The sequence below is a fragment of the Rana temporaria genome, chromosome 5 (assembly GCF_905171775.1).
Source record: "Rana temporaria chromosome 5, aRanTem1.1, whole genome shotgun sequence".
In the NCBI taxonomy this organism is placed as follows: Eukaryota; Metazoa; Chordata; class Amphibia; order Anura; family Ranidae; genus Rana; species Rana temporaria.
Window position 1 is genome coordinate 363,981,940 of NC_053493.1, and position 25,363 is coordinate 364,007,302.

The window sequence follows — 25,363 nt, forward strand, 5'->3', positions numbered from 1 at the left end:
TCACTTTTTATTAGAAGCTGAAAAATATATGCAAAATAGATTTTTTGTTACTTTACACAAAAACCATTGTAGCGGGGTCATACCATCATGGACTATTTAAGACTTGAATCCCGACCAGAGTTCCAGTTACATTTGTACACACGTGTTTATATTTCTATGAAAGCAACGCATTGTGGGACTAGAAGTATCAGGAGAAATGACTCCATTGACATTTAGTAGGAATAGACTACACTTCCCACAATGCCCTGCCTTCTTGGAGCACATGACACCTCCGCACAGCCTTATGGGAGAGGTTACTTAAAGGCAAGGAGGAGCTGGATTCGCTCTCTTGGGATCAGCGCCTTCTCCTATGCGGAGCAGGGGAGAGTATCACGGCCACACAGTTAGGCCTGAAGCCTGAGAGGAGATCCATCCGGAGGTCGGACATCGGGAGAAAGACAAGACCAAGTGCCTTTAGCTCATCCCTTCTTGAAACCGGAGAAGCTCGCCAGCTGACGATCGTAACAGTGGAGAGTCGGGTACCGGAGACTGTGTGCTGCGGAGCAGTGACTGATTGGCGTGTCTTAGGTGACGGATTCAGGCGGACTGGGCCTGTTCGGGTGAGAGGGCACTTGCCCAAGTTTCCATACCCAATAGTTTGTGACTTACAGTGCCTCACATCTCAGAGAGGGGCATACTGTTTGCTGATCTGTTAAGGAATGTCTGAAAGTCACGCTGGCCATGTTGACTGATGCTGACTGGAGGACCGGTACATTACACCTGTGTTGATCACACCTTAGACTGAGTTTTAAAGATCCCTGTGGATTACAAATATATTAAAAAGTGCACCAACGAGCCTACAAACAGACTTCGTCGCTGAGGAACTTTCTGGATTTGAGCAGGCTAGGCCTGATTGAGATTTGTTAGCAATTGCACTTCAATGCCCACTAGGGGAGCTCGCGAGCATAGATCATTTAACGTTGATTATAGAGCTTATTCTGTTAACATTCTTTTTGTTGTTTTATTGACTCTCGCAAAGGGCCCTTTGCAGAGACAGAGATATATAAAAATTGTGTGTGTAAATATTTGTTTACTCTTTTTATTCTTGCATGCCAAGTAAAGTTCTTCTTGGTTTAACTGCATTTATTGTGAGGTGTGTTTACTCTGGAGAGTCGCAAGTCAGCGAAAGGTAACAACATTAATATATTGTCATTGCATATCTCATATGTGCTACCGGTATTGTGGCCCCAGTCAAGTAGTGGTCACAATACTATTGCATTTGTCTGGTGTGCCAGGGGAGGGTTCGAGCCGCTTGAAGGGGGTGAATAAATTAGTGAGAGTAGATCCCAAATCTAACCAGCGGCTCCTGTGGGGGTAGCGCTACACATTTATAATCAAACACATTTTTATAGTAAGGATTGCAACACTGAGGACATTTATCAAGCAAATCAGCAACACAATTAGATGCAAATCAAACTGCCTAATGTTTAGCAAAGTGTTGGCGACAGATTTATAGTGTATTTGTGACCTGTGTGTCCTGTAATCCTGGGCAGCCAACTGCAACAGGCTTTCAAAGGTCTGTGACAATACAGTTGTGTACGGTCTGTACTATTTGTGTGTTTTTATTCCTCTAGGGACTGTTGTGTTTGCTGATTTTTTTTTCTGAACATTTTGCTCAGGCTTTCTGCATCAGTACTGTTCAGACCAAGAAGAAGGGGGTAGACCCCAGAAACAGTGGCGGCTGGTGCTCCAAATTTTTGGAGGGAGCAAAAAAACAAAAAAAATCATCAATTGCAGCCTCACTGTGCCCATCAAACGCTGGGCCCATCAATTGCCGCCACTGTGCCCATCAAACGCAGCCACTGTGCCCATCAAACGCAGCCACTGTGCCCATCAAACACAACCACTATGCCATAAAATTGTCGCCACTGTACCATGCCAAACGCAGCCACTGTGCCCATCAATTGTCACCACTGTGCCATGCCATCAAACGCAGCCACTGTGTCCATCAATTGTCGCCAATGAGCCCATCAATTGTCGCCACTGTGCCATGCCATTGTCCCCACTGTGCCATGCCATTGTCGCCACTGTGCCATGCCATTGTCACCACTGTGCCATGCCAAACGCAGCCACTGTGCCATCAATTGTCGCCACTGTGCCATGCCAAATGCAGCCACTGTGCCCATCAATTGTCGCCACTGTCCCCATCAATTGTCGCCACTGTGCCCATCAATTGTCGCCACTGTGCCCATCAATTGTCGCCACTGTGCCTATCAATTGCCACCAGTTTGCCCTGTAAAATGCCACCAGATTGCCCCAAAATACCGCCAGATTGCCCCCCCATGCGTCCCCTGGTTAACTATTTGGAAGCCAATTACAGCCCACAGGCTGTAATCGGAAAGCCTATCAGATGGCTGGCACTCGCCAGGGGGCCGGCCATCTAAATAGTGGGCGGCAGCGGCGCCGGCGACAATACATATATTCAAGTAATGCATGAATCTATGTATTGTTTTCAGCAGCAGTGCAGAAGTGAGAGGGGGCGGCGCTCTTGCGCCCACTATGGACGCATCGCCACTGCCCAGAAAGTTTTTCCTGAAAATTGAATGGTTAGTGTTAAAAAGTATAACGGGCAGTACTCAACTGTGCTATTGAAAGTGCACTCATACAGCTACAATTAAAAGGAGACGTATGGGGTTTAAAAAAAAATAAACAAACATTCATTACCCACCACCAGGCTGCAGCAGTCCGACATTGGCTCTAAGACTATGGTAGTCACATGACCACTGATTGCTCAGCTCTCGGTCAGTTCTGAGTGGAGAGCAGTGACTGTCGGTCACCGCTCTCCGTTTTGCCCCTCCAGCAGCTTGCTCAGGTTCATAGGTATGGGATGGCGCACCATCAGGTGACTCTGGATCACAGGGCAAAAGTACATGTACTCCTGTGACCCGCAAGAGAAATATGGCCAAAACAGCTGGGCTATGGCCAGGCCATCTCTTCCTACTTCTACAGCGTGCTTTGGATCTAGATAAACCTTCCCCCAGCCTGCACCCTCACTGGTTAGCAGCATCCAATTCATCAAACTTTGTTAGCCTGTGCGGGGGCCACTAAGCATTTATTGTGGGGGACTTGTAGTAAATCTGTCATATGGAGGTCTGTAAGTCTCACTATATCACAAATATGATCTCAGCTAAAGATCGATTTATTAACCACTTCAATACCAGGCACTTACACCCCCTTCCTGCCCAAGCCAATTTTAAGCTTTCTGCGCTGTCGCTGTTTGAATGAAAATTGCGCAGGCATGATACACTTTACCCAAACAGAGCTTTCTATTGGTGGTATTTGATCACCTTGGGGTAGGCCTCGACCGTGGCTGCGGGAGGCCTTCACGTATCCCACCTTCCTTCGGACAGGTGCAGCGGGAGCAGGTGCAGCGGAGGTAGACACCATTGAGGTGACACCAGTGCCGGTGTCCACTGGTGACTCTTCCATAACAGTAACAGTGACATCCCCCTCTGGAAAAATTAATGACAGCAGGTGTGGCGAGCATGGGCCTAATCACTGGATCGAAGGCAGTAACTTCCTCTGTCACATTGCCCGTGGCCCAGTCCACTCTGTAGGCACGAGGCGGCATGGGGAGTTGCTCTACAACAAACAGGTACTGCCCGCAACGTAGACAACGGACAAATAGACGGGGGTGAATAACCAGTCCTTCGCACCTGTTGCACAGCATACCTAATGCTTCCACATCTCCAATGGTGTACAGCATTAACCGCCCACACGGCTTCAGACGAACGCCAGTGTCCGTCAGCACAGACCCCGGCAGCATGACACTTGTAGCGGTACCCGCAGGAAACATCCTGGGCACCATAGCAGACTGCATTGATAGCACTGAAGACATGATGGTGTTCCGATTCCTTCTGAGTGCTGGACACACACACACACACACACACAGCGTCTCACGCGGCAAGTAGGCCGGAACTCCTCCCACTTGTCCTTTTTAGCATGTAGCTTGCAGGCTTTCTCACTTTCTTGGCTCCGCCCACAGTCCACGCAGCTTCAGAAAAGACCTCAAAGTTCTCCCCCCTTTTCTTCAGAAAAAGAAAATAGCACAGTCCTTCGCCCTCTGTAATATAAGTCCCAGAGGAACAGTTTATTTGAGTTTCGAGAGGTAACGGCAAATCCCGGACAAGCCCCCTCGTGTAGCACTAAACCAGCAGCTCCTTGGGGTGTAATTTTGGGCCTGCCGTTACCTTACTGTTCACCACACTCATCCTAAGGGTCCCTCCTGAAGAGTTATTCAAAAAGAATGTCCGCACCAACACTTCAGTTTCTTTTTTTCTTCAAGAGTTTTATTAAACAGGTTCTCCAACAGAGGGATAGAGGGATAGGGAAGATTCATGTACCTTGCTTTGCAAATCACGGGTACAGTCTTAGATCCAGAGGACAAATCGGTTCCACGCTGGATTTAGCAACTACCGGATATTCCACTCTCACTGGCCTAGCAGCCGGTCCAAAGCTTGTTCAAAGTCTCTGCCACAGACTTGATGGGTGTTGTTGAGTCATTACACAATCCTCTGCCACAGGATTGTGTAACCACGCACACACTTAGCGAAATTTAAAAGAAAGTACATAATTCACGGTGCCAGGATCTTTCAGCCATGCAGGCAGCACGGTGAGACAAGTTGGTCTGGATGCGTCCTTCAATTGAGTCCCCATTTGCTCAGCTTCTTCCCACAGGCAAGACAGCACAGGACCACCCCTGGACCAGTAGGCCCCAGAAACTCCTGGGCCCACTCTCAGTTGTGGAGCCTTTGGGCCAGCAGGCCCCGAGACCGGAAAAACTGTCAGCGCATCCCTAAAGGCCAGGAGGGCCATCAGGTGAGGATCGGAAGACCCTGCCAGAACGGTGTTTGTCCCTTAAAGTGGAGGTTCACCCAAAAAATTAATTTTTAACATTAGATTGGGCCTAATTACGGGAAGCAGAATCGGGTGTTTTGATTAAAATCAATGCAGTACTTACCTTTTTTGAGATAGATGTTCTCCCGCCGCTTCCGGGTATGGGCTGCGGGACTGTGCGTTCCTATTTGATTGACAGCCTTCTGACCGTCGCATACAGCGCGTCACCAGTTTCCGAAAGTAGCCGGACGTTGGTGAGCAGGCACCGTATAGCGGCGCACCGACGTTCGGCAACTCGTGACGCGCTGTATGCGACCGTCAGAAGGCTGTCAATCAAATAGGAACGCCCAGTCCCGAAGACCATACCCGGAAGCGGCGGGAGAACATCTATCTCAAAAAAGGTAAGTACTGCATTGATTTTAATCAAAACACCCGATTCTGCTTCCCGTAATTAGGCCCAATCTACTGTTAAATTTTTTTTTTTGGGTGAACTCCCGCTTTAAGTACCCTCCCTCAGAATGCACAGCAGGTTGACCACGCCCACTGGGCTGCTTCTGGGAAGAAGGCACCCAATGCACCCAGCCTATTGCATTTCCAACCTTGACTCCTGGTGACAGCGACACCTGCAGGCAAGGAGCACATGTGCAACACAGCTGGACTGGAACAGAAACCCACAATTTGGCATAATCACCTGAGCTAAACTACAGCTCAGGTAACTAAATTTCCAAAATAGCGCCTACTCAACAGGAGCAGGGCGCTACATATATAATTTTTGTCCACACAGATATACAAGCAGCTAGTCATTAGAACTAGACATGTGCAGACTGGAATATTTCGTTTCGTTTTTTCGTTTGGAAAATAAAATGTATTTAGTTACTCCCGAAAATCGTTTTGATTTATTTAGTTTTTCGTTGGGGGAATAGCTTTTGTTCGAAAATCCAATAATACTTGGTTTCTGTCGAATGGTCAAAAGAATATTCGCCGGAACGTCGAATCTTTGTTGGATTCTGTCTAATGGTCAAAAAATATTCGACGGAACGTCGAATCTTTACGCCGAATCGTACATTTCCGTTCGAATATTCTGTCTACAACAATTCTAATGTTGTATGACTAGTAATAATGTCGAATCTATTTTCTCATAAATCAAAATCTATTCTCTGTAATGTCGAATCTATTATTTCTATAGTGTCGAATCTTTTCTCTATAATGTCGAATCTTTTCTCTATGATGTCGAATCTTTTCCCTATAATGTCGAATCTCTCTATATCAAATTTTTACCGCAACGAAAACAAAAATAAAGCATTTTTTATGTCGGATCTTTCGGGTTTTCGTTTCTTGCATTTTCGTTATCGTTTGTTAAAACGATAACGAAAAAAACAGATTTTCGGACGAAAATGCATTCTAACGAAAACGAATGCACATGTCTAATTAGAACCGTAGAAAGGTTTGTTTAGGCAGAAGTCTAGAAGGAAGTTCTATTTTGACGTAGTCATATCCAACCATCATTGCAATTTATCATTGGATTAGATCTAATTAAGGCATTAGAACTGAAGTGATCATTTGACTAAAGTCATAAATATAGCAATTCTCCCAGAAGACAGTAATGACAGCATACATATATTATACATATCTTGGAGGAAGACACTGCATCTCCAACAGAGCAGCCTGGGAGAGGTTTATCATTTTGTGTACAGCGAGGCAGTTCAAGAGGAGCGGAAACATGTTTCTCAGAAGTAGCACTGTGTGGATAAAAAACATATTCCTGGCCAAAAGCTTGCTGCCAGTATGACGATAGGTATTTGTGAATCTGTCAAAGTCATGAATCTGACTCCAGGCACAAGAGTCACAAACACAGAACAATGGCAATTCCTATAATAAAAGATTGGATAGGGTGGACACATGCTTGATAAATCCCAGGTCACTATTCTAAAAGGAGATTTTTAGATTTCTTCAAAGCAGATGCTTTAAAGTTCTGGAAAAAACATTAAATTTTATTTTTTACAATGCTGTGTTTTTTTTATTGAATCGTCCTCCTAATGATCCTGCACCCCCTGCCCCAGCCTCCTCATCCAATAAGTATGCATACCCAAGACACAGAGGCCCAGATTCACAACGGAGATACGACGGCGTATCTCTGCGTTGCGCCGTTGTATCTATGCGACTGATTCTTAGAATCAGTTACGCATAGATATCCATTAGATCCGACAGGCGCAAGTCTCTTACGCCGTCGGATCTAAACTGCATTTTTTTTTTGACCGCTAGGTGGCGCTTCCGTCGAATTCCACGTCGAGTATGCAAATTAGCTAGATACGCGAATTCCCGAACGTACGCGCGGCCGACGCAGTAAAGTTACGACGTTTACGTTAGGCTTTTCCCAGAGTAAAGTTGCTCCTGGGTCTATGAGGCGCAGCCAATGTTTAGTATGGCCGTCGTTCCCGCGTCGAAATTTGAAAAAGTTACGTCGTTTGTGTAAGTCGTCCGTGAATGGGGCTGGACGGCATTTACGTTCATGTCAAAACCAATGACGTCCTTGCGACGTCATTTGGAGCAATGCACACTGGGATATTTTACGGACGGCGCATGCGCAGTTCGTTCGGCGCGGGGACGCGCTTCATTAAAATGATACACGCCCCCTACCCGCCGAATTTGAATTCCACCGGCCGATTTACGCTACGCCGCCGCAACTTACGGAGCAAGTGCTTTGAGAATACAGCACTTGCCCGTGTAAGTTGCGGAGGGGTAACGTAAATCAGATACGTTACGCCCGCACAAAATTGCGCGGCTGTACGTGAATCTGCCCCAGAGTTGGCCCGATGCAGTAACCTGCCAGGCAGTATTTACAGTCTAATGGGAGAGGGAAGTCTCTGCTGTAGTGGTACTGAGCTATAGAGAAACAGATCATTACTCTGATCAAAACTCTCTTGTGCCCAGCAGGCATGTTTATATGACAGACCAGTAATAAAAGCCACTATGCTGGATTATCCTGTAGAGAGGATAACAGTGAAAAATAAAAGAGAAGACTTTTTTTTTTGTATAAGTGTGAGATCAGTTTTGGCAGTTCCGTTTTACTGTGAAATTCCTCATAACTTCTCCAAAGAAATATGCAAGATTGTAGAAATAATGGTCATTGGCTGTGTGGCTATTACAGTACGAAAGTTTTAGCCGTTTATACTGAAGCTAACCAGCTTTTAGAAAACTCCTAAAACCAGCAAGGAAACAAAGTTATTACAGGTGATTTGGGGGTCCCTGAAATGCATTGGCTACTGTACCCAATTAACATTTTGAATAAACCTTATTTTGGACACTTTTGCATGGTGCATACATTTTTTAATTCACAGTTTTTCCAACACAAATCACTTAGGCCCAGATTCACAAAGGAGATACGACGGAGTATCTCAGATACTCCGTCGTATCTCTCAGGCCCCATACACACCATAGAATCTATCCGCAGATAAATCCGTGCAAACGGGTTTCAGCGGATAGATTCTATGGTGTGTACACTCCGTGGGATATTTATCCGCAGATAAATCTCCCCTGGGATGGATTTCCAGCAGATGGATATTTGCTGACATGCTCAACAAATCCATCTGCTGGAATCCATTCCAACGGATGGATCCGCTCGTCTGTACAGACTTACCGGATCCATCCGTCTAAAGGGATTCCCCGCACGCGTCGTAATGACTTGACGCATGCGTGGAATTCCTTATATGACAGCGTCGCGCCCGTCGCCGCGTCATAATAGCGGCGACGGCGCGACACGTCATCGGCAGAGGATTTCAGCGCGGATTTCAATGCGATGGTGTGTACACGCCATCGCATAGAAATCCTCTGAAATCTTTGAGAGGATTTATCCGCGGATACGGTCCGCTGGACCGTATCTGCGGATAAATCCTCTCGTGTGTATGGGGCCTCAGAGTATCTATGCAACTGATTCATAGAATCAGTTACGCATAGATAGCCCTAAGATCCGACAGGTGTAATTGTTTTACACTGTCGGATCTTAGGATGCAATACCGCGGCCGCTGCTGGGGGGAGTTTGCGTCGTAAACCAGCGTCGGGTATGCAAATTAGTTACGGCGATCCACAACGGTTTTTCTCGTTCGCTACGTCGCTGCTAGTCTAGTTTCCCATCGCAAATTTAGTCGTCGTTTTGGGTGCCCTAACTTTACACAGCACACGTATGTGCTGTATAAAGTATGGCCGTCGTTCCCGCGTCGAAATGTAAAAATCAACGTCTTTTGCGTAAGACGTCCTAGAATACGAACGTACGCTACGCACGTCGCCGTTCGAAAAAATGACGTCACTTCGCGCAAAGCACAGCGGGAATTTCGAAACGGAGCATGCACAGTAGGTCCGGCGCGGGATCGCGCCTAATTTAAAGGTCACACGCCCCTTTAAATTACGCGTGCTTACGCTGGAGGCCGCCAGCGTAGGTTTTCATTGCAAGTGCTTTGTGAATCAGGCACTTGCGATGAAAACTTGCGGCGGTGTAACGTATCTACGATACGTTACGCTGCCGCACTTCTACGTGAATCTGGCCCATAGACCCCTTTCACACTGGGGCGTTTTTCAGGCACTTTTGGGCTACAAATAGCTCCTCCATCGCTCCTGTCCATTTAAATGAATGGGCACCACTGCCGAAGCGCCTGCCGCAGCGGCGCTACACGGGCGCATTTAACCCTTTATTTGGCCACTAGCGGGGGTTAAAAGCGCCCGGCTATCAGCCGAATAGCACCACTCAGGCCCCGTACTCACGACCAAACATGTCTGCTGAAACTGGTCCGCAGACCAGTTTCAGCAGACATGTTTGGCCGTGTGTTGGCCCGAGCGGACCATTTTTGGACGGATCGGACAGGTTTCCAGCGGACAACTGTTTCCCGGACTTGTTTTAAAACAGTCCGCTGGAAACCTGTCCGCCCGGACATGTACGGTCGTCTGTACAGACCTACCGTACATGTCCTGCCGCCCGCATCCCTCGCATGCGTCGAATGACTTCGACACATGCGTGGAAGCATTTTTAAGGCGGCCCGCCCACGTCGCCGCGTCATTGTCGCGGCGACACCGCGTCATTGTCGCGGCGACACCGCGGACACGCCCCGCGTAATGTTTACGCGCGGGCTTCTGTTCGATGGTGTGTATAGCCATCGAACAGAAGTCCCCGGGCAGTCCCCGGCCAGACATGTCCGATGGAAACGGTCTGCAGACCGTTTTCATCGGACATGTCCTGCCGTGAGTACAAGGCCTAAAACGACGGTAAAGCACCGCTAAAACTAGCAGCATTTCACCATCAGCGCCTGTCCACCCCAGTGTAAAAGCAGCCTAAGGCCCCATACACACGATAGAATCCATCCGCAGATAAATCCCAGCAAATGGGTTTCTGCGGATAGATCCTATGGTGTGTACACGCCAGCGGATCTGTTTCCGCTGAGAAATCTCCTCTGGGATGGATTCCAGCAGATCGGATATTTGCTGACATGCACAACAAATCCATCTGCTGGAATCCATTCCAACGGATGGATCCGCTCGTCTGTACAGACTTACCGGATCCATCCGTCCAAAGGGATTCCCCGCACGCGTCGTAATGATTTGACGCATGCGTGGAATTCCTTATATGACAGCGTCGCGCCCGTCGCCGCGTCATAATAGCGGCGACGGCGCGACACGTCATCGCCAGAGGATTTCAGCGCGGATTTCAATGCGATGGTGTGTACACGCCATCGCATAGAAATCTTCTGAAATCCTCGAGAGGATTTATCCGCGGATACGGTCCGCTGGACCGTATCTGCGGATAAATCCTCTCGTGTGTATGGGGCCTTAGATATATTGGTTATCCTTTAAAGGCATAAATAAATGTGCTTTACCTAGCAGCCCTATGCCATGTCTCGGTTGGTAGAAAACAAAATCTATTTCATTGGTTGCTAGGGAAAACATAGCTTTGCTTTTATCCTAGCTTGACAAATATGCAAAGCAGTAATTCTCATAGGTTTGTTTATCCAGGCCAAGGTATATCTACAGTAGTAGTATTTATGTGACGGATGGTCCGTCACAAGTTAGTCACATTCGACTGGACTTGTTCTGTAACGTTGAAGACGTTTCATAGTTTATCGAAGCCACTCCTTAAGTTCTAATGAGTGTCAATAAAATATCCTAGAATTTAAATCCACACAGGTAGCAGCAACACCTTAAGCCAATTACCATGGAGAGGCAGATATTATTGTCCATGAACAGGATAATAGGTATGAATGTTGTGGAACCATCTTGTTCTAGTTACAAAATTCCATCCATGGTGTCAGGAAGGCTTCATAGGTGTTAAATCTTGGATAGCATGGCTGAAGGTGTAGATGGTTGCCAAAAACCAGTTGAGCCAAGATAGCTGATATCGTGAGCCGGGGGGGGGGGGGGGCGACGCAGTGCGGCGATCACGGGCGTGCCGTGTCCTTGGGACGTGACCCCGATCTCGGCAAAAAGCCGCGCCTCTTGTCCAATCACAACCGATCACGTGTAAACAGGGAGATGTCGTTTATCGGCAGCGGCATCTCCTCACAGGAGAGACGTGTAAAGGTAATTAGGGCACTGATCATCAGTGCCATGATTACAATGCAGTCCACAGTGCCCATCAGTGATGCCACCCTGTGCCCATCATTGATGCCACCCTGTGCCCATCAGTGCCACCTATCATTGCCCATAAGTGCTGCCTATCAGTGCACATTAGTGCCACCCATCAGTACCACCTATCATTGCCCAACAGTGCCGCCTATTAGCGCCTCCTCATCAGTGCCGCCTCATCAGCACACATCAGTAAGGGAGAAAAATTACTTACAGTATTTACAAAATGTTCAAAAAATTTTTTTTAACAAAAAAAAAAAAAACAGCAGTGATTAAATGCCACCAAAAGATTGTTCTATTTGTTTGAAGAAAATGACAAGAAATTCATTTGGGTACCGTGTTCCATGACCGCGCAATTGTCATTCAAAGTGTGACAGCACTGAAAGCTGAAAATCGGCCTGGGCAGGAAGGGGGTTAAAGTGCCTTGTATCGAGGTGGTTAAGGAAAAGTGACATGCTTTTGAGAACAGGGAGGTGCACATTTTGGACAGAGATGACAATCGGTTTGGGAAGAAGCTGTCTACATCAAACTGGAGGCTGGAGCAACCATCCTTGAACAACGGTGAGGGCCTTCAGTATCAACTGCCTGCCACACATAATGCCATTTTAATATCTCTACCCAGGGCTGGATTCCAGACAAGGCCAACAAGGCCAGGCCTCGGGGCGGCAGTGGGTGCAGGGGCGGCACTGCGGCTGAGAGGAGAGGACACTTTCACTTTCATTTCGGGAGTTCCTCCCTGTCATGCGGATGGTGAGAGGAGAAAAAACAGAGGGAAGAGGAGGCGAGATAGTTCTTGGCAGCAGCAACCCCCCTCCCGGTTATCAATGTCATTTTGTTATTTTCGACAGCAGCACCCCCCAATGCTCAATGTCATTTTTGGCAGCAACAATCACCCCCCCCCCGCTTCTCAGTGTCCTGACGAAAAAGTCCCCCCCGTACTGCGCAGGCGGGGGCGGCATTGAAGGACCTGGCCTTGGGGCGGCAAATGGAGTAAATCCGGGCCTGTCTCTACCCTGGTGTTTTGACAAAAAGTCATACCTTCTGCCATTTTTACAAGGCTGGGTGAACAAAAAAAACTCTGCAGATTTATCTTTTAGAAACTGAAACAACCATTTCAGGCCGTGAACAAGGCAAAGGCAAAAGTGGACCCTTTTTACTCAGCAATCCTTGGTGTATTCTATTGATTGCCTGACTCAATGTTTTAACCAAGCTTTCAAATTTGAGTACAAGAATGACATGCCTCTCCTTAGCCAACACTGTCTGTTCCCAGAAGAAATGGTTGTCAAGCACATTTGTTCTCTTTTAGATATGTCACAATGAATTTAGGAGAATCTGGCAGAAAGACTCAGGGCACATTTCCATGGAACGATCTTCAGAAGGGATGGCTTCAAAACGTGACAGCAAGTTCCAAAGGCTTTCAAAAGCAAGGCTAAATTGATTTACTTGTTAAAGAATCCACTGAAATAAAGATAAACACGATGGCCCGGATTCACATACATTGGCACATATTTATGCCGGTGTAGCGTATCTAATATACGCTACGCCGACGTAGCGCAGAGAGGCAAGCACCGAATTCACAAAGCACTTGCCTGCCAAACTGCGATAGGTTCCCTCGGTGTAAGTGGGCGTGAGCCATGCTAATGAGGCGTGACCCCATGTAAATGATGGGCCGAGTGCCATACAAGTACTTAAAACGAACGGCGCATGCGCCGTCCCGTGGATGTATCCCAGTGCGCATGCTCAGAATCACGTCAGAACTACTCCCTAAGATACGACGGATCACTGCGTACAACGTGAACCTACGCCCAGCCCTATTCACGTTCATGTAAACGACGTAAAATACGACGGCTGTGTTCCCTGGTCCATACCTTAGCATGAGTTGCGCCTCATATATGGGGAATAACTTTACGCCAGACGTACGACTTACACAAACTGCGTATATTATGCACCTGGCGCAAGTACGTTTGTGAATCGACGTATCTCCCTCATTTCCATATTTGAATAGGAAATCAATGGGAGCGGCACTTGCGCCCAGCGTAAATATGCGCCCAGGATACGTCGGCGTAGGAAAGTTACGTCAGTCCGATGAAGCCTGTTTTCAGGCGTATCTCAGTTTATGGGCACGGCGCATAGATACGACGGCGCATATTTACACTTACGTGGCGCATCTCGAGATACGTCGGCGTAAGTGCTTTTTGAATCCGGGCCTATATATACTGATTATATTATATTACACACACACATATACACAAGTACACATTCTTGACACCGGGATGGGCCTTAACCATTGGTCAACAGATTTGCAGCCACATCTGGCATGAGCTAGTTAAATAAAGTGCCTTTGAGATGAATCTTCAAATCTGTAAGCAGAAAGATCTTTCATCCATCTTGGTTTAACATTTAAACAGATTGGGTGAGGGAGGTTTACTTCAACTGACAGATTTGAAAATGGTTAGGAAATCGGGAAATGTTAGTATAGGTTGCTTACAGATTTATGCATGGTAGCATTTAAAGGGGTTGTAAAGGCAATTTTTTTTCCCTAAATAGCTTTCTTTACCTTAGTGCAGTCCTCCTTCACTTACCTCATCCTTCCATTTTGCTTTTAAATGTCCTTATTTCTTCTGAGAAATCCTCACTTCCTGTTCTTCTCTCTGTAACTCCACACAGTAATGCAAGGCTTTCTCCCTGGTGTGGAGTGTCGTGCTCGCCCCCTCCCTTGGACAGGAGAGTCAGGACCTTTACTAACACACAGCTCCTTTCTCTATCTGCAATGTCCTGACTCTCCTGTAGTCCAAGGGAGGGGGCGAGCACGACACTCCACACCTTCTCAGAAGAAATAAGGACATTTAAAAGCAAAATCGAAGGATGAGGTAAGTGAAGGACTACACTATGGTAAAGGAAGCCATTTAGGAAAAAAAAAAATTGTACCTTTACAACCCCTTTAAGCTGAAAAATGGTCTGGGGCTGAAGTGGTTACGTGACCCTCGCTCTTCAAAAGGTTGGGCACCCCTGAGATCAGGGCCGTTTGAAGGAATTAGGGGGCCCCAAGCAAAATGGACATGGAGGCCCCGCAAGCACAGCGCAGAACCACAGCAAGTAGAAAACCAACAGCCAGGTGGATAGAAGGGGTGATGGTGGGGCAAGATGAATCACTAGTGCCCCAGCATAGCATGAAATATAAAAGAGGGCTCCATATGGTAAAGATCAACCAATGAATTTTATTTATAAAAATATCTTACAAATCAGTGTAAATATAGCCAATAAAAGTGATCACAAAATGGAAAAATATGAATAAAAGCAATGTGGGAAGCATAAAGATGCCAGCATCTATATGCTTCCCACATTGCTTTTATTCATATTTTACCATTTTGTGATCACTTTTACTCCCCCTCCCCCCCCCCATGTTTTGTTCTATTCTCACCTCCTCTTACCTGTAGCGTGGCCGAGCTCCTCTTCCTCCTGTCAGTCAGGTGTCCTGCCGTATTTTCGGAGACTCGGCGTCGCGCATGCTCAGTACAAGGGGGGGGGGTCCTTATCCCCCGGGCAGAACTTATTCGTCAGAACACCGGCCAGGTTCCTGCGCTACAGGAGATTCCTGTTCCCGGCCGGACTGAAAGGAAGTGAGCACTCATTGTGCACTTTCTGTCAGTCCGGTTGGGAACAGGACACTGAATCTCCTGTACCACGCGGTACTCGGCCGGACTGACAGGAGGAAATAAGAGGAGCTCGGCCACGCTACAGACTGGAAAAGGGAAAGTTGGGGGCCCCAGGCCAGCTCGGGGCCCCAAGCAATTGTTTGCTTTGCCTGTCCTGTAGCGATGGGCCTGCCTGAGATAGAGACCTTCTTAATGTACTGGCACATCTCTAAACTGTCCTGATCTTTACAAGGGTTGAAGCTAATGAAAATATGCATAGCTTGGTATAAATGCAGAATTCATTGTCAGGTTGGGGGCAAAAACCTCTATATGTACAAAAAACAAAGTCAAGCTAGAAGAAAACTGTAAATGACATATTTACCAAACTATACAGCCGTCGCACAGCGTCCCGATAGAGAAAAAACACCTTGCGATTTATGCTAATCATACTAGGAAATGAATAATTTAATTTGAAAAGCCGCTTCCTATAAAGTGTAAAGATTAACAGATTACTAGGTTGTTTTATGTCGCTTCACTTTTTATGTCTCCTATAATTCCAGCCATTAATATGCAAGAGGCTCATCTTCCTACACACCAGGCTGCTTTCTACTGCAATTATCCCCGTTAATTACAAGATAGATTCATTGTCTTGTGCGGCACTTCACTCTCTAAGAGGCATAAATGGACCGAAATGCAATCTCACTTTCTGTGTAAGTGACTCTGAAATAAAGCAGACATCATTACTACAGAACATTAGACTAATTAATGGATCGCCCATTTATAAAGTGCTTTTTTATAGGGTGGAATTAGCTAGACTTGTAAAGAATCATAAAATTGTTTTTTATTGCTGACTTAACTAGAGCAAGATGGGAGCTGTGTGTGTCACATAATGGAGATGTTAAACTGGTTCTAAATTTTCCATGTACACACACTGTGTAAAAAAGATATCCAGACAATGAAACCACTACAATGATTTGTTTTACATTAGCTATCACTCAGAATTATTACATTTCTTTTAACAGTCATGGATAAAGGACTGGTAGGAACCCTTACTAAAGGCTTAGGGACCGGTTGGTTTCGGTGTGGTTTCCAATGTGCTCACTATGGGCCAGATTCACGTAGACTAGCGGCGGCGTAACGTATCGTAGTTTTCATCGCAAGTGCCTGATTCACAAAGCACTTGCAATGAAAACCTACGCTGGCGGCCTCCAGCGTAAGCCCGCGCAATTCAAATGAGCGTGTGCCATTTAAATTAGGCGCGCTCCCGCGCCGGACCTACTGCGCATGCTCCGTTTCGAAATTCCCGCCGTGCTTTGCGCGAAGTGACGTCATTTTTTTAAAAATGCGACGACGTGCGTAGCGTACTTTCGTATTCCCGGACGTTTTACCCAAGACAACAAAAATTTAAAATTTCGACGCGGGAACGACGACCATACTTTAAACAGCACATACGTGTGCTGTCTAAAGTTAGGGCAGGTCAAACGACGCCTAAAATTGCGACGGGAAACTATACTAGCGACGACGTACCGAACGCGAAAATCCGTCGTGGATCGCCGTAACTGCTAATTTGCATACCCGACGCTGGAATACGACGCAAACTCCCCCCAGCGGCGGCCGCGGTACTGCATCCTAAGATCCAACAGTGTAAAACAATTACACCTGTCGGATCTCAGGGCTATCTATGCGTAACTGATTCTATGAATCAGTCGCATAGATACTCAGAGATACGACGGAGTATCTGAGATACTCCGTCGTATCTCCGCTGTGAATCTGGCCCTATGACACTAAATAAAGCAGATGCCACTGCAGAAATACTGCAATTGTCAGATACAATTACAATATAAAAAAAATGTCTATACACACACACACACACACACACACACACTTTTTGTGTCAGCCCACCATAAAAGGGGCAATGTTTATACTGTAAATAATTTATAATATATACTGTAATATTTAAATATTGTACCAAATAAAATTCCTTCATATCATCAAAACAATTTCCAGAAATAAATGTAAAACTTACCCAAAAACAAACATAAATATATTCAATATTGCTGCATCTCGGAATTCCTGATAAAATATTATTCCTGCAATGACAGAAATTCATGCATAAATTAAAAATATTTTAAGAAGATGAATATAATTTGGAGTTTATCTTAATTATTTTTTCTTTAACATTTTGATTATTATTTGTATTACTTTTGTATAGCCAATTCTCGGCAGGCATGTTTTTTTATAGCAACATTATTTAGTGAACTAAAGGGTATGTCTGGGCAAATAAACATTTTTGCTGTGAAAATTACAATGGTCCCAAAAATGTGTCAAAATTGTCCGAAGTGTCCGCCATAATGTCGCAGTCACGATAAAAAAATCGCTGATCGCCGCCATTAGTAGTAAAAAAAATAAATAAATAATAAAAATACAATAAAACTATCCCCTTTTTTGTAAACGCTATAAATTTTGCGCAAACCAATCGATAAACGCTTATTGCGATTTTTTTTTTACCAAAAATAGGTAGAAGAATACGTATCGGCCTAAACTGAGGAAAAAAATAATGTTTTATATATTTTTGGGGGATATTTATTATAGAAAAAAGTAAAAAATATTGCATTTTTTTCAAAATTGTCGCTCTATTTTTGTTTATAGCGCAAAAAATAAAAACCGCAGAGGTGATCAAATACCACCAATAGAAAGCTCTTTTTGTGGAAAAAAAAGAACGCCAATTTTGTTTGGGAGTCATGTCGCACGACCGCGCAATTGTCAGTTAAAGCGACGCAGTGCCGAATCGCAAAAAATTGCCGGGTCCTTTAGCTGCCTAAAGGTCCGGGTCTTAAGTGGTTTAAACCATAAAACAAGTGGAAATGAGCATGTATTGAGGAGATGTACTAATTATATATTTTTGTTGTGGCATACACATTAGGTTCCCTTCTAGTGTATGAATAAATTTAAATAAAATGGTATTGAAAAAAGGCAAAACAATGAAAGTAAATATGGATCCTTAAAAAAAAATCTGAGCTTTATATAATCATTCTCTCAACTTTAAGAGGAACTGCAGTCTGCTCACATAGTTTGTAATAAAAACATCTTTGCCATTCTGAAGCTTCCCTCCAACCACTTTGCATATTATTTTATATATACTGTGATTCTGTACTTGCCAAACATGCTGCAGGAATCTCCCTCCACTATGTCTGGCTGCATCCATTTTAACTGTGGGCAGCTGAAGCTGCTGTCTGTTCACTTCCTGGATTTACACAGACACACACCTCCAGCTCTGCAGCTCTCATTGACCCTCTTATGACTCATTCCCCCCCCCCCCCCCTTCCTGGCAAACTCTCAGAGAGCGAGAGCTGTGCATGATGTCACCAACTTTTTGCTCATGGAGCACTGAGAACCAAGTGATCAGCAGTGTTTGATCTCTCGGTTCTCAGTCTTGGAGCCAGTGGGGGACATCTACCTGCGCAAGTATGATTCTTAAAACAAAATCCAAAACTTCTCCTTTAAAATTAGCAGCACACTTCCCAGTATATGAGTGTTCCTAGGCACTCCTGTTCTTACAGAGTAATATTAGGGCACTGCTTCCTCTGATTGCTAGTCTTAAACATTAGGCGTGAGATACGGCGATGTCAATATGAGGCTATTGTTCTCGCTGCTGGAGGCTTATATGTAGAAGTAAATCCATGCCTCTACCAAGATGGTCACCTCCACTGAAGGAATATTTTTTTTATTCAGCCTGCTGTGTAGGGCCAGGTTAAGGGGTAACTCTTTTGTTGAGAAAAAACATTCCCCTCTGAGTGATCAATGTACATTACAAGGAGTATCTCGCCAAAAATACATTTTTTGTTGCAGAGGATACCTAAAACATGACCTGCACCTTAGTGCAGACTTCTTCACCCAAACAAAAAAATAAATTTCTGAAGGCACTCTATATGCTAATTTTATACAGAAAGCCTCCAGGTCGCCATATTGCATTTATAGAAAATTACAGCAACAGCAGAATGAAAAGGAAAGGTCATTTCTAATAACATTAAATTACAATATGGCATCTGTAGCAATAGTATATATATATTATATACATATATACACACACACACACACACACATACATACATACATACATACATACATACATACATACACACACACATTTGTGATCACTATTATTTTATTTTCTATGACAGTGGAGTTATCAGCAGCAGGGAGACCACAGGCAATACTAGTGACTGGTCCTTTGCCTTTTTTTTTTTTTGGGCACAGTTTACAGAGTTCAGTTCCTTTTGAACACTGACTACCACACTGAAAAATGTTAATGCAAAAATTGTATTTTCTGTTAGAAACAACCTACACAAGTACAACCCATTCCATTTAACCACTTCTCGCTCATAGGCGTTTTTTTTCCGCTGGCAATGCAGTTTAATGTAAAAGCAATTCTAGTAGCCCCCAGCCTCCTTTCTGGACTCTACCGTTTGACCGGGGAGCCCAGGACTGAAGGTGGTGGTTCCACTGGCTTACCATAGAGATTACTGATGTTCCAGATGATCTCTAAGGTCTAAGAAACTGGAAGCCATGTGTAAACTAAAATTCATTAAAGTGTATTTATTTTTTGAAATTTGGATTTTATTAAAAAAAAAATAAAGAAAACACTGTGCAAATACCATGCAACATAAAATATGGCAAAATGCATAAGGTTTGGGGGTTCTAATATATTTTTTAGCAAAAATTTGTTTTTTACATGTAGAAGAGAAGTCAGAATTCTGAGATTCAAAGTCAGCATTCTGAGATTCAAAGTCAGCATTCTGACTTTCAAAGTCAGCATTCTGACTTTCAAAGTCAGCATTCTGACTTTCAAAGTCAGCATTCTGACTTTCAAAGTCAGCATTCTGACTTTCAAAGTCAGCATTCTGACTTTCAAAGTCAGAATTATGAGATTCAAAAATCAGAATTATGAGATTCAAAAATCAGAATTATGAGATTAAATCAGCATTCTGAGTTTTTTACATGTAGAAGAGAAGTCAGAATTCTGAGATTCAAAGTCAGCATTCTGAGTTTCAAAGTCAGCATTCTGAGTTTCAAAGTCAGCATTCTGAGTTTCAAAGTCAGCATTCTGAGTTTCAAAGTCAGCATTCTGAGTTTCAAAGTCAGCATTCTGAGTTTCAAAGTCAGCATTCTGAGTTTCAAAGTCAGCATTCTGAGTTTCAAAGTCAGCATTCTGAGTTTCAAAGTCAGCATTCTGAGTTTCAAAGTCAGCATTCTGAGTTTCAAAGTCAGCATTCTGAGTTTCAAAGTCAGCATTCTGAGTTTCAAAGTCAGCATTCTGAGTTTCAAAGTCAGCATTCTGAGTTTCAAAGTCAGAATTCTGAGTTTCAAAGTCAGAATTCTGAGATTAAATCTCAGAATTATGAGTTTATAAATATAGTAGTCTCTATAAGGAGGATTTTAGGAGCAATTAGCAATAATGTAGTAACACTTACAGACCATCATTTTGCAGACATACAAGTCTTCTGCTCTGTATATGGATCTGTAAATCTATCTTAGTTACAGCACACAGTATGGGGAAGCAGGCAGTGCTGGGCTCTCTGGTTTCTCTACTGTATTAATAGTTCCTAAGTTTGAAAGTAGTTAAAAAATGGGCATAAAAAAAATACTTTGAATAGAAAACTTTCCAGGAAATCAGAAAATATGTGTTCTGAGTAAGCAAAGAACATAGAAAAAAAGTGTTGTACTTCAGATAAAATGATACAAACTGTACAAACTGTTAAGCAAAGTTCTAAACCAATACCTCCTGCAATGAATTTGTACCCTCTGGCTGATTTCAGATATGTAATAAAATTTTGACAGAAAAAAAAAAAAAAAAAAGTAACCATTTCTTTCCTAGTCTTAATCCACATTAGCTCATCGTTCCATACCTGCGAGTATCGCGCTGGTTGTGAAGAACACAAAGTTAATTGGCACCACCTCCGTTGCATTGTAAAGCTGCATTGCTTGATTTAAGAACCTAGCGAATAAACAAATAAGTAAAGAAATAAAGAAATGAGACTAAAATAACAAGTGAAAACAATGCTGCAGACAGTTTAATAGTAAAAGACGCTGTAAGATTTAGCAGCTTCATAAATATTTATAGAGAAGAGCGCTCAGCAGGACTTAAAACTTCTCCATAATGTACTTGCGAAGTCTAAATAAATGAGAACAAACGCAGGACGAAAAAAAAGAAAGGAGAGAGGAAACGCAGACGCAATTTTAAATTAATCCATGTAAAATGTGCTTGCAGGATTGTGAAAAATGATCACAATTACATTTTATGTTCTCTGTTTATTGTGAGCTATGAAAACACATAGAAACTAAGAAAACAAGTATAAGCACAGCCAGCGTGCAGAAATCTCATTTACGGTTAGAGAATATTGCTTTGAAATGGTGTCTTTATACAGTAGTCTCTATTGGAAATGAGATTTCATTTATCAGATTTTAAGACAGATTACACTAAAAGATGCCCTTATGCTGAGCTTCAGGATTATAACTAAGTACATGGATGAAATGCATAGAAAGGAGGGGGTTTATATAGCAAAAGTTATGTATTCCTATCCACCCAGTCCTGAGATTTACACAGCTCTGCCACATCACACAGCCCTGCCTGGCAGGGGAGGAGACATGAATTCTGCCTGCTTATGTACAGGCCCGGATTTACTCCCTTTGCCGCCCCAAGGCCAGGTCCTTCAATGCCGCCCCCGCCTGCGCAGTACAGGGGGGACATTATCCGCCGGGGGACATTTTCGGCAGGACACTTAGAAGCGGGAGGGGGGGGGGGGGGGGGGGAGGGCATGTTGCTGCCAAAAATGACATTGAGCATTGGGGGGTGCTGCTGCCGAAAATGACAAAATGACATTGAGAACCGGGAGGGGGGTTGCTGCTGCCAAGAACTATCTCACCTCCTCTTCCCTCTGTTTTTTCTCCTCTCACCATCCGCATGACAGGGGGGAACTCCCGATATGAAAGTAAAAGTGTCCTCTCCTCTCAGCCGCAGTGCCGCCCCTGCACCCACTGCCGCCCCGAGGCCTGGCCTTGTTGGCCTTGTCTGGAATCCGGCCCTGCTTATGTAATGATTACAGGTCTCCTCCCCAGCCGCAGTCTGACTGGACTGCTACTCTGCTCTTTCCTCCTATCAGCACTACACCAGAGACAGGGGCTGCAAATGGCTAAAACCAAAACAAATTCAGTTACTTAGGGCCAAATCCTCAGCCAGGCGGCGTAACTTAACTTTCAGCAGTTAAGTTACACTGACTTAAAGTTTTTACCTAAGTGCCTGATCCACAATGCACTTACGTAAAAATTTCAAGCCGTGTAAGTTAAGTGCCGCCGTCGTAAGGCGTTCCTCCTCTCCGGGGGGCGTTTACAATTTAAATGAGGCGCGCTCCCGCGCTGGCCGTACTGCGCATGCGTGTGACGTAATTTTCCCGACGTGCATCGCGCGAACGTAATTGACGCCGGGCGGCTTTGTGGATTGCGACGGGACACTAAAGTTGCGACGGGTGAAAAAAAGACGCGCCGGGAAAACAAATAATTAAAAAAAAAAATGACAGCGTCGCTCAGCATGCATTCCTGAGAGGGAGAACTCCATGCCAATTTTCAAAGAAAAAAACGGCATGGGTTCCCCCCCCCAGGAGCATACCAGGCCCTTAGGTCTGTTATGGGTTGTAAGGAGACCCCCCTCCGCCGAAAAATCGACGTAGGGGGTCCCCCTACAATCCATACCAGACCCGTATCCAAAGCACGCTACCCGGCCGTCAGGAATGGGAGTGGGGACGAGCGAGCGTCCCCCCCCCTCCTGAGCCGTGCCAGGCCGCATGCCCTCAACATGGGGGGGTTGGGTGCTCTGGGGCAGGGGGGCGCACTGCGGGCCCCCCCACCCCAGAGCACCCTGTCCCCATGTTGATGAGGACAGGACCTCTTCCCGACAACCCTTGCCATTGGTTGTCGGGGTATGCGGGCGGGGGCTTATCGGAATCTGGGAGTCCCCTTTAATAAGGGGGCCCCCAGATACCGGCCCCCCACCCTAAGTGAATGGATATGGGGTACATCGTACCCCTATCCATTCACCTGTAGGCAAAAAGTAAAAGTTAATAAACACACAACACAAGGCTTTTTAAAATAATTTATTATTCTGCTCCGGATGCCCCCCCTGTCTTCGTTATTAGCTCAATTACCAGGGGGGGCTTCTTCTTCCGCTCTCCGGGGGTCTTCTCCGCTCTCCGGGGGGGGTTTCTTCTTCCGCTCTCCGGGGGGGGGGGCTTCTCCGGACTCCGGGGGTCTTCTTCCATCTTCTCCCCTCTTCCGCTCTTGACTCGGCGAACCCCGGTTCTTCTGCAGCTCTCCGGTGCCTTCTTCTTCAGCGCTGGCTGCCTGCTATGTTTGTGTGTTAGCTCGATTTCAAACAGGCAGCCGGCGCGGTCTTCTGTGACGTCAGGGTCTTGTCTTCTGTTCTTCCGATGTTGACTCGTCGCCTGTTGTCGCTGTAATGATGGAAGCGCGCCTTGCATCCCATTTATATAGGCATCACCGTCCCATCATGCTCCGGTAGGTACCCACGTGGTGGGTGCCTACCCACGTGCACCCACCACGTGGGTACCTACCGGAGCATGATGGGACGGTGATGCCTATATAAATGTGATGCAAGGCGCGCTTCCATCATTACAGCGACAACAGGCGACGAGTCAACATCGGAAGAGGGGAGAAGAACAGAAGAGAAGATGACGTCACAGAAGACCGCGATGGCTGCCTGTTTGAAATCGAGCTAACACACAAACATAGCAGGCAGCCAGCGCTGAAGAAGAAGGCACCGGAGAGCTGCAGAAGAACCGGGGTTCGCCGAGTCAAGAGCGGAAGAGGGGAGAAGATGGAAGAAGACCCCCGGAGTCCGGAGAAGCCCCCCCCCGGAGAGCGGAAGAAGAAACCCCCCCCGGAGAGCGGAGAAGACCCCCGGAGAGCGGAAGAAGAAGCCCCCCCTGGTAATTGAGCTAATAACGAAGACAGGGGGGGCATCCGGAGCAGAATAATAAATTATTTTAAAAAGCCTTGTGTTGTGTGTTTATTAACTTTTACTTTTTGCCTACAGGTGAATGGATAGGGGTACGATGTACCCCATATCCATTCACTTAGGGTGGGGGGCCGGTATCTGGGGGCCCCCTTATTAAAGGGGACTCCCAGATTCCGATAAGCCCCCGCCCGCATACCCCGACAACCAATGGCAAGGGTTGTCGGGAAGAGGTCCTGTCCTCATCAACATGGGGACAGGGTGCTCTGGGGTGGGGGGGCCCGCAGTGCGCCCCCCTGCCCCAGAGCACCCAACCCCCCCATGTTGAGGGCATGCGGCCTGGCACGGCTCAGGAGGGGGGGGGACGCTCGCTCGTCCACACTCCCATTCCTGACCGGCCGGGTAGCGTGCTTTGGATACGGGTCTGGTATGGATTGTAGGGGGACCCCCTACGTCGATTTTTCGGCGGAGGGGGGGTCTCCTTACAACCCATAACAGACCTAAGGGCCTGGTATGCTCCTGGGGGGGAACCCATGCCGGTTTGGAATTTACAAATTGCCGTGGAGTTCTCCCTCGGGAATGCATACCAAATGCCGTCGCTTGAATGGGCCTTTACAAGGTGTGACTAACTTTACACTTTGTAAAAGCAGCCCTAGTTTTACACCAGGCAAACTAACACTTACGGCGAAAAAACTAGGCACAAAAGCTTTGAGTAAATGTAAAGGGGAAACTAAAGCGCTAGCAGTGCCCAAATGTGCAGGGTGGAAAATGAAGTACTAAAAATGATACAATAAACTTAATGCTGCTCAAATCTAAAATTGCAATAACAACAAATGAATAATATGAATAAAGTGATTGATGAGCGCAAAATAGTGGTATAATAAAATAAGGTGACAGTGAAACGTCCAATTAGAGAAAATAACACTAATAAAATATGATCTCCAAAAAAATGTAACGAATAGTGCCAAGTAGGCACAATGGATCTACAAAATCCAATGTGTAGATGATACAAATAATGAAAAAAATGTGAAAAAAACCAATTGTGACAACAGTTCATATGTGACAGTTCATGAATCACAGGAGTGAATGACAATTCCAAACGGTGACTGTGTATCCAAGCAGAGTGATGAGAAAATCCACATGCGCAGCTGAGCTCACAATGTGCTTACCTCACACACATGCAATGACAGCATGGTATCTCCACAGATGAAATCCGACACGA

At 45.5% G+C, this 25,363-nt stretch overlaps 1 protein-coding gene across 1 annotated transcript in view; it reads right to left on the bottom strand.

Annotated features, from left to right (window-relative positions):
• The window catches only part of NIPAL2 (NIPA like domain containing 2), a 199,593-nt gene that overhangs the window by 13,359 nt on the left and 160,871 nt on the right, over positions 1-25,363 (bottom strand). Inside the window, exons 8-9 of the mRNA XM_040354767.1 lie at positions 21,023-21,111; positions 17,143-17,206 (exon numbers count right to left, since the gene is read on the bottom strand). Coding sequence (XP_040210701.1) covers positions 17,143-17,206; positions 21,023-21,111 — 153 coding nt within the window. The remainder of the gene's footprint in view (positions 1-17,142; positions 17,207-21,022; positions 21,112-25,363) is intronic.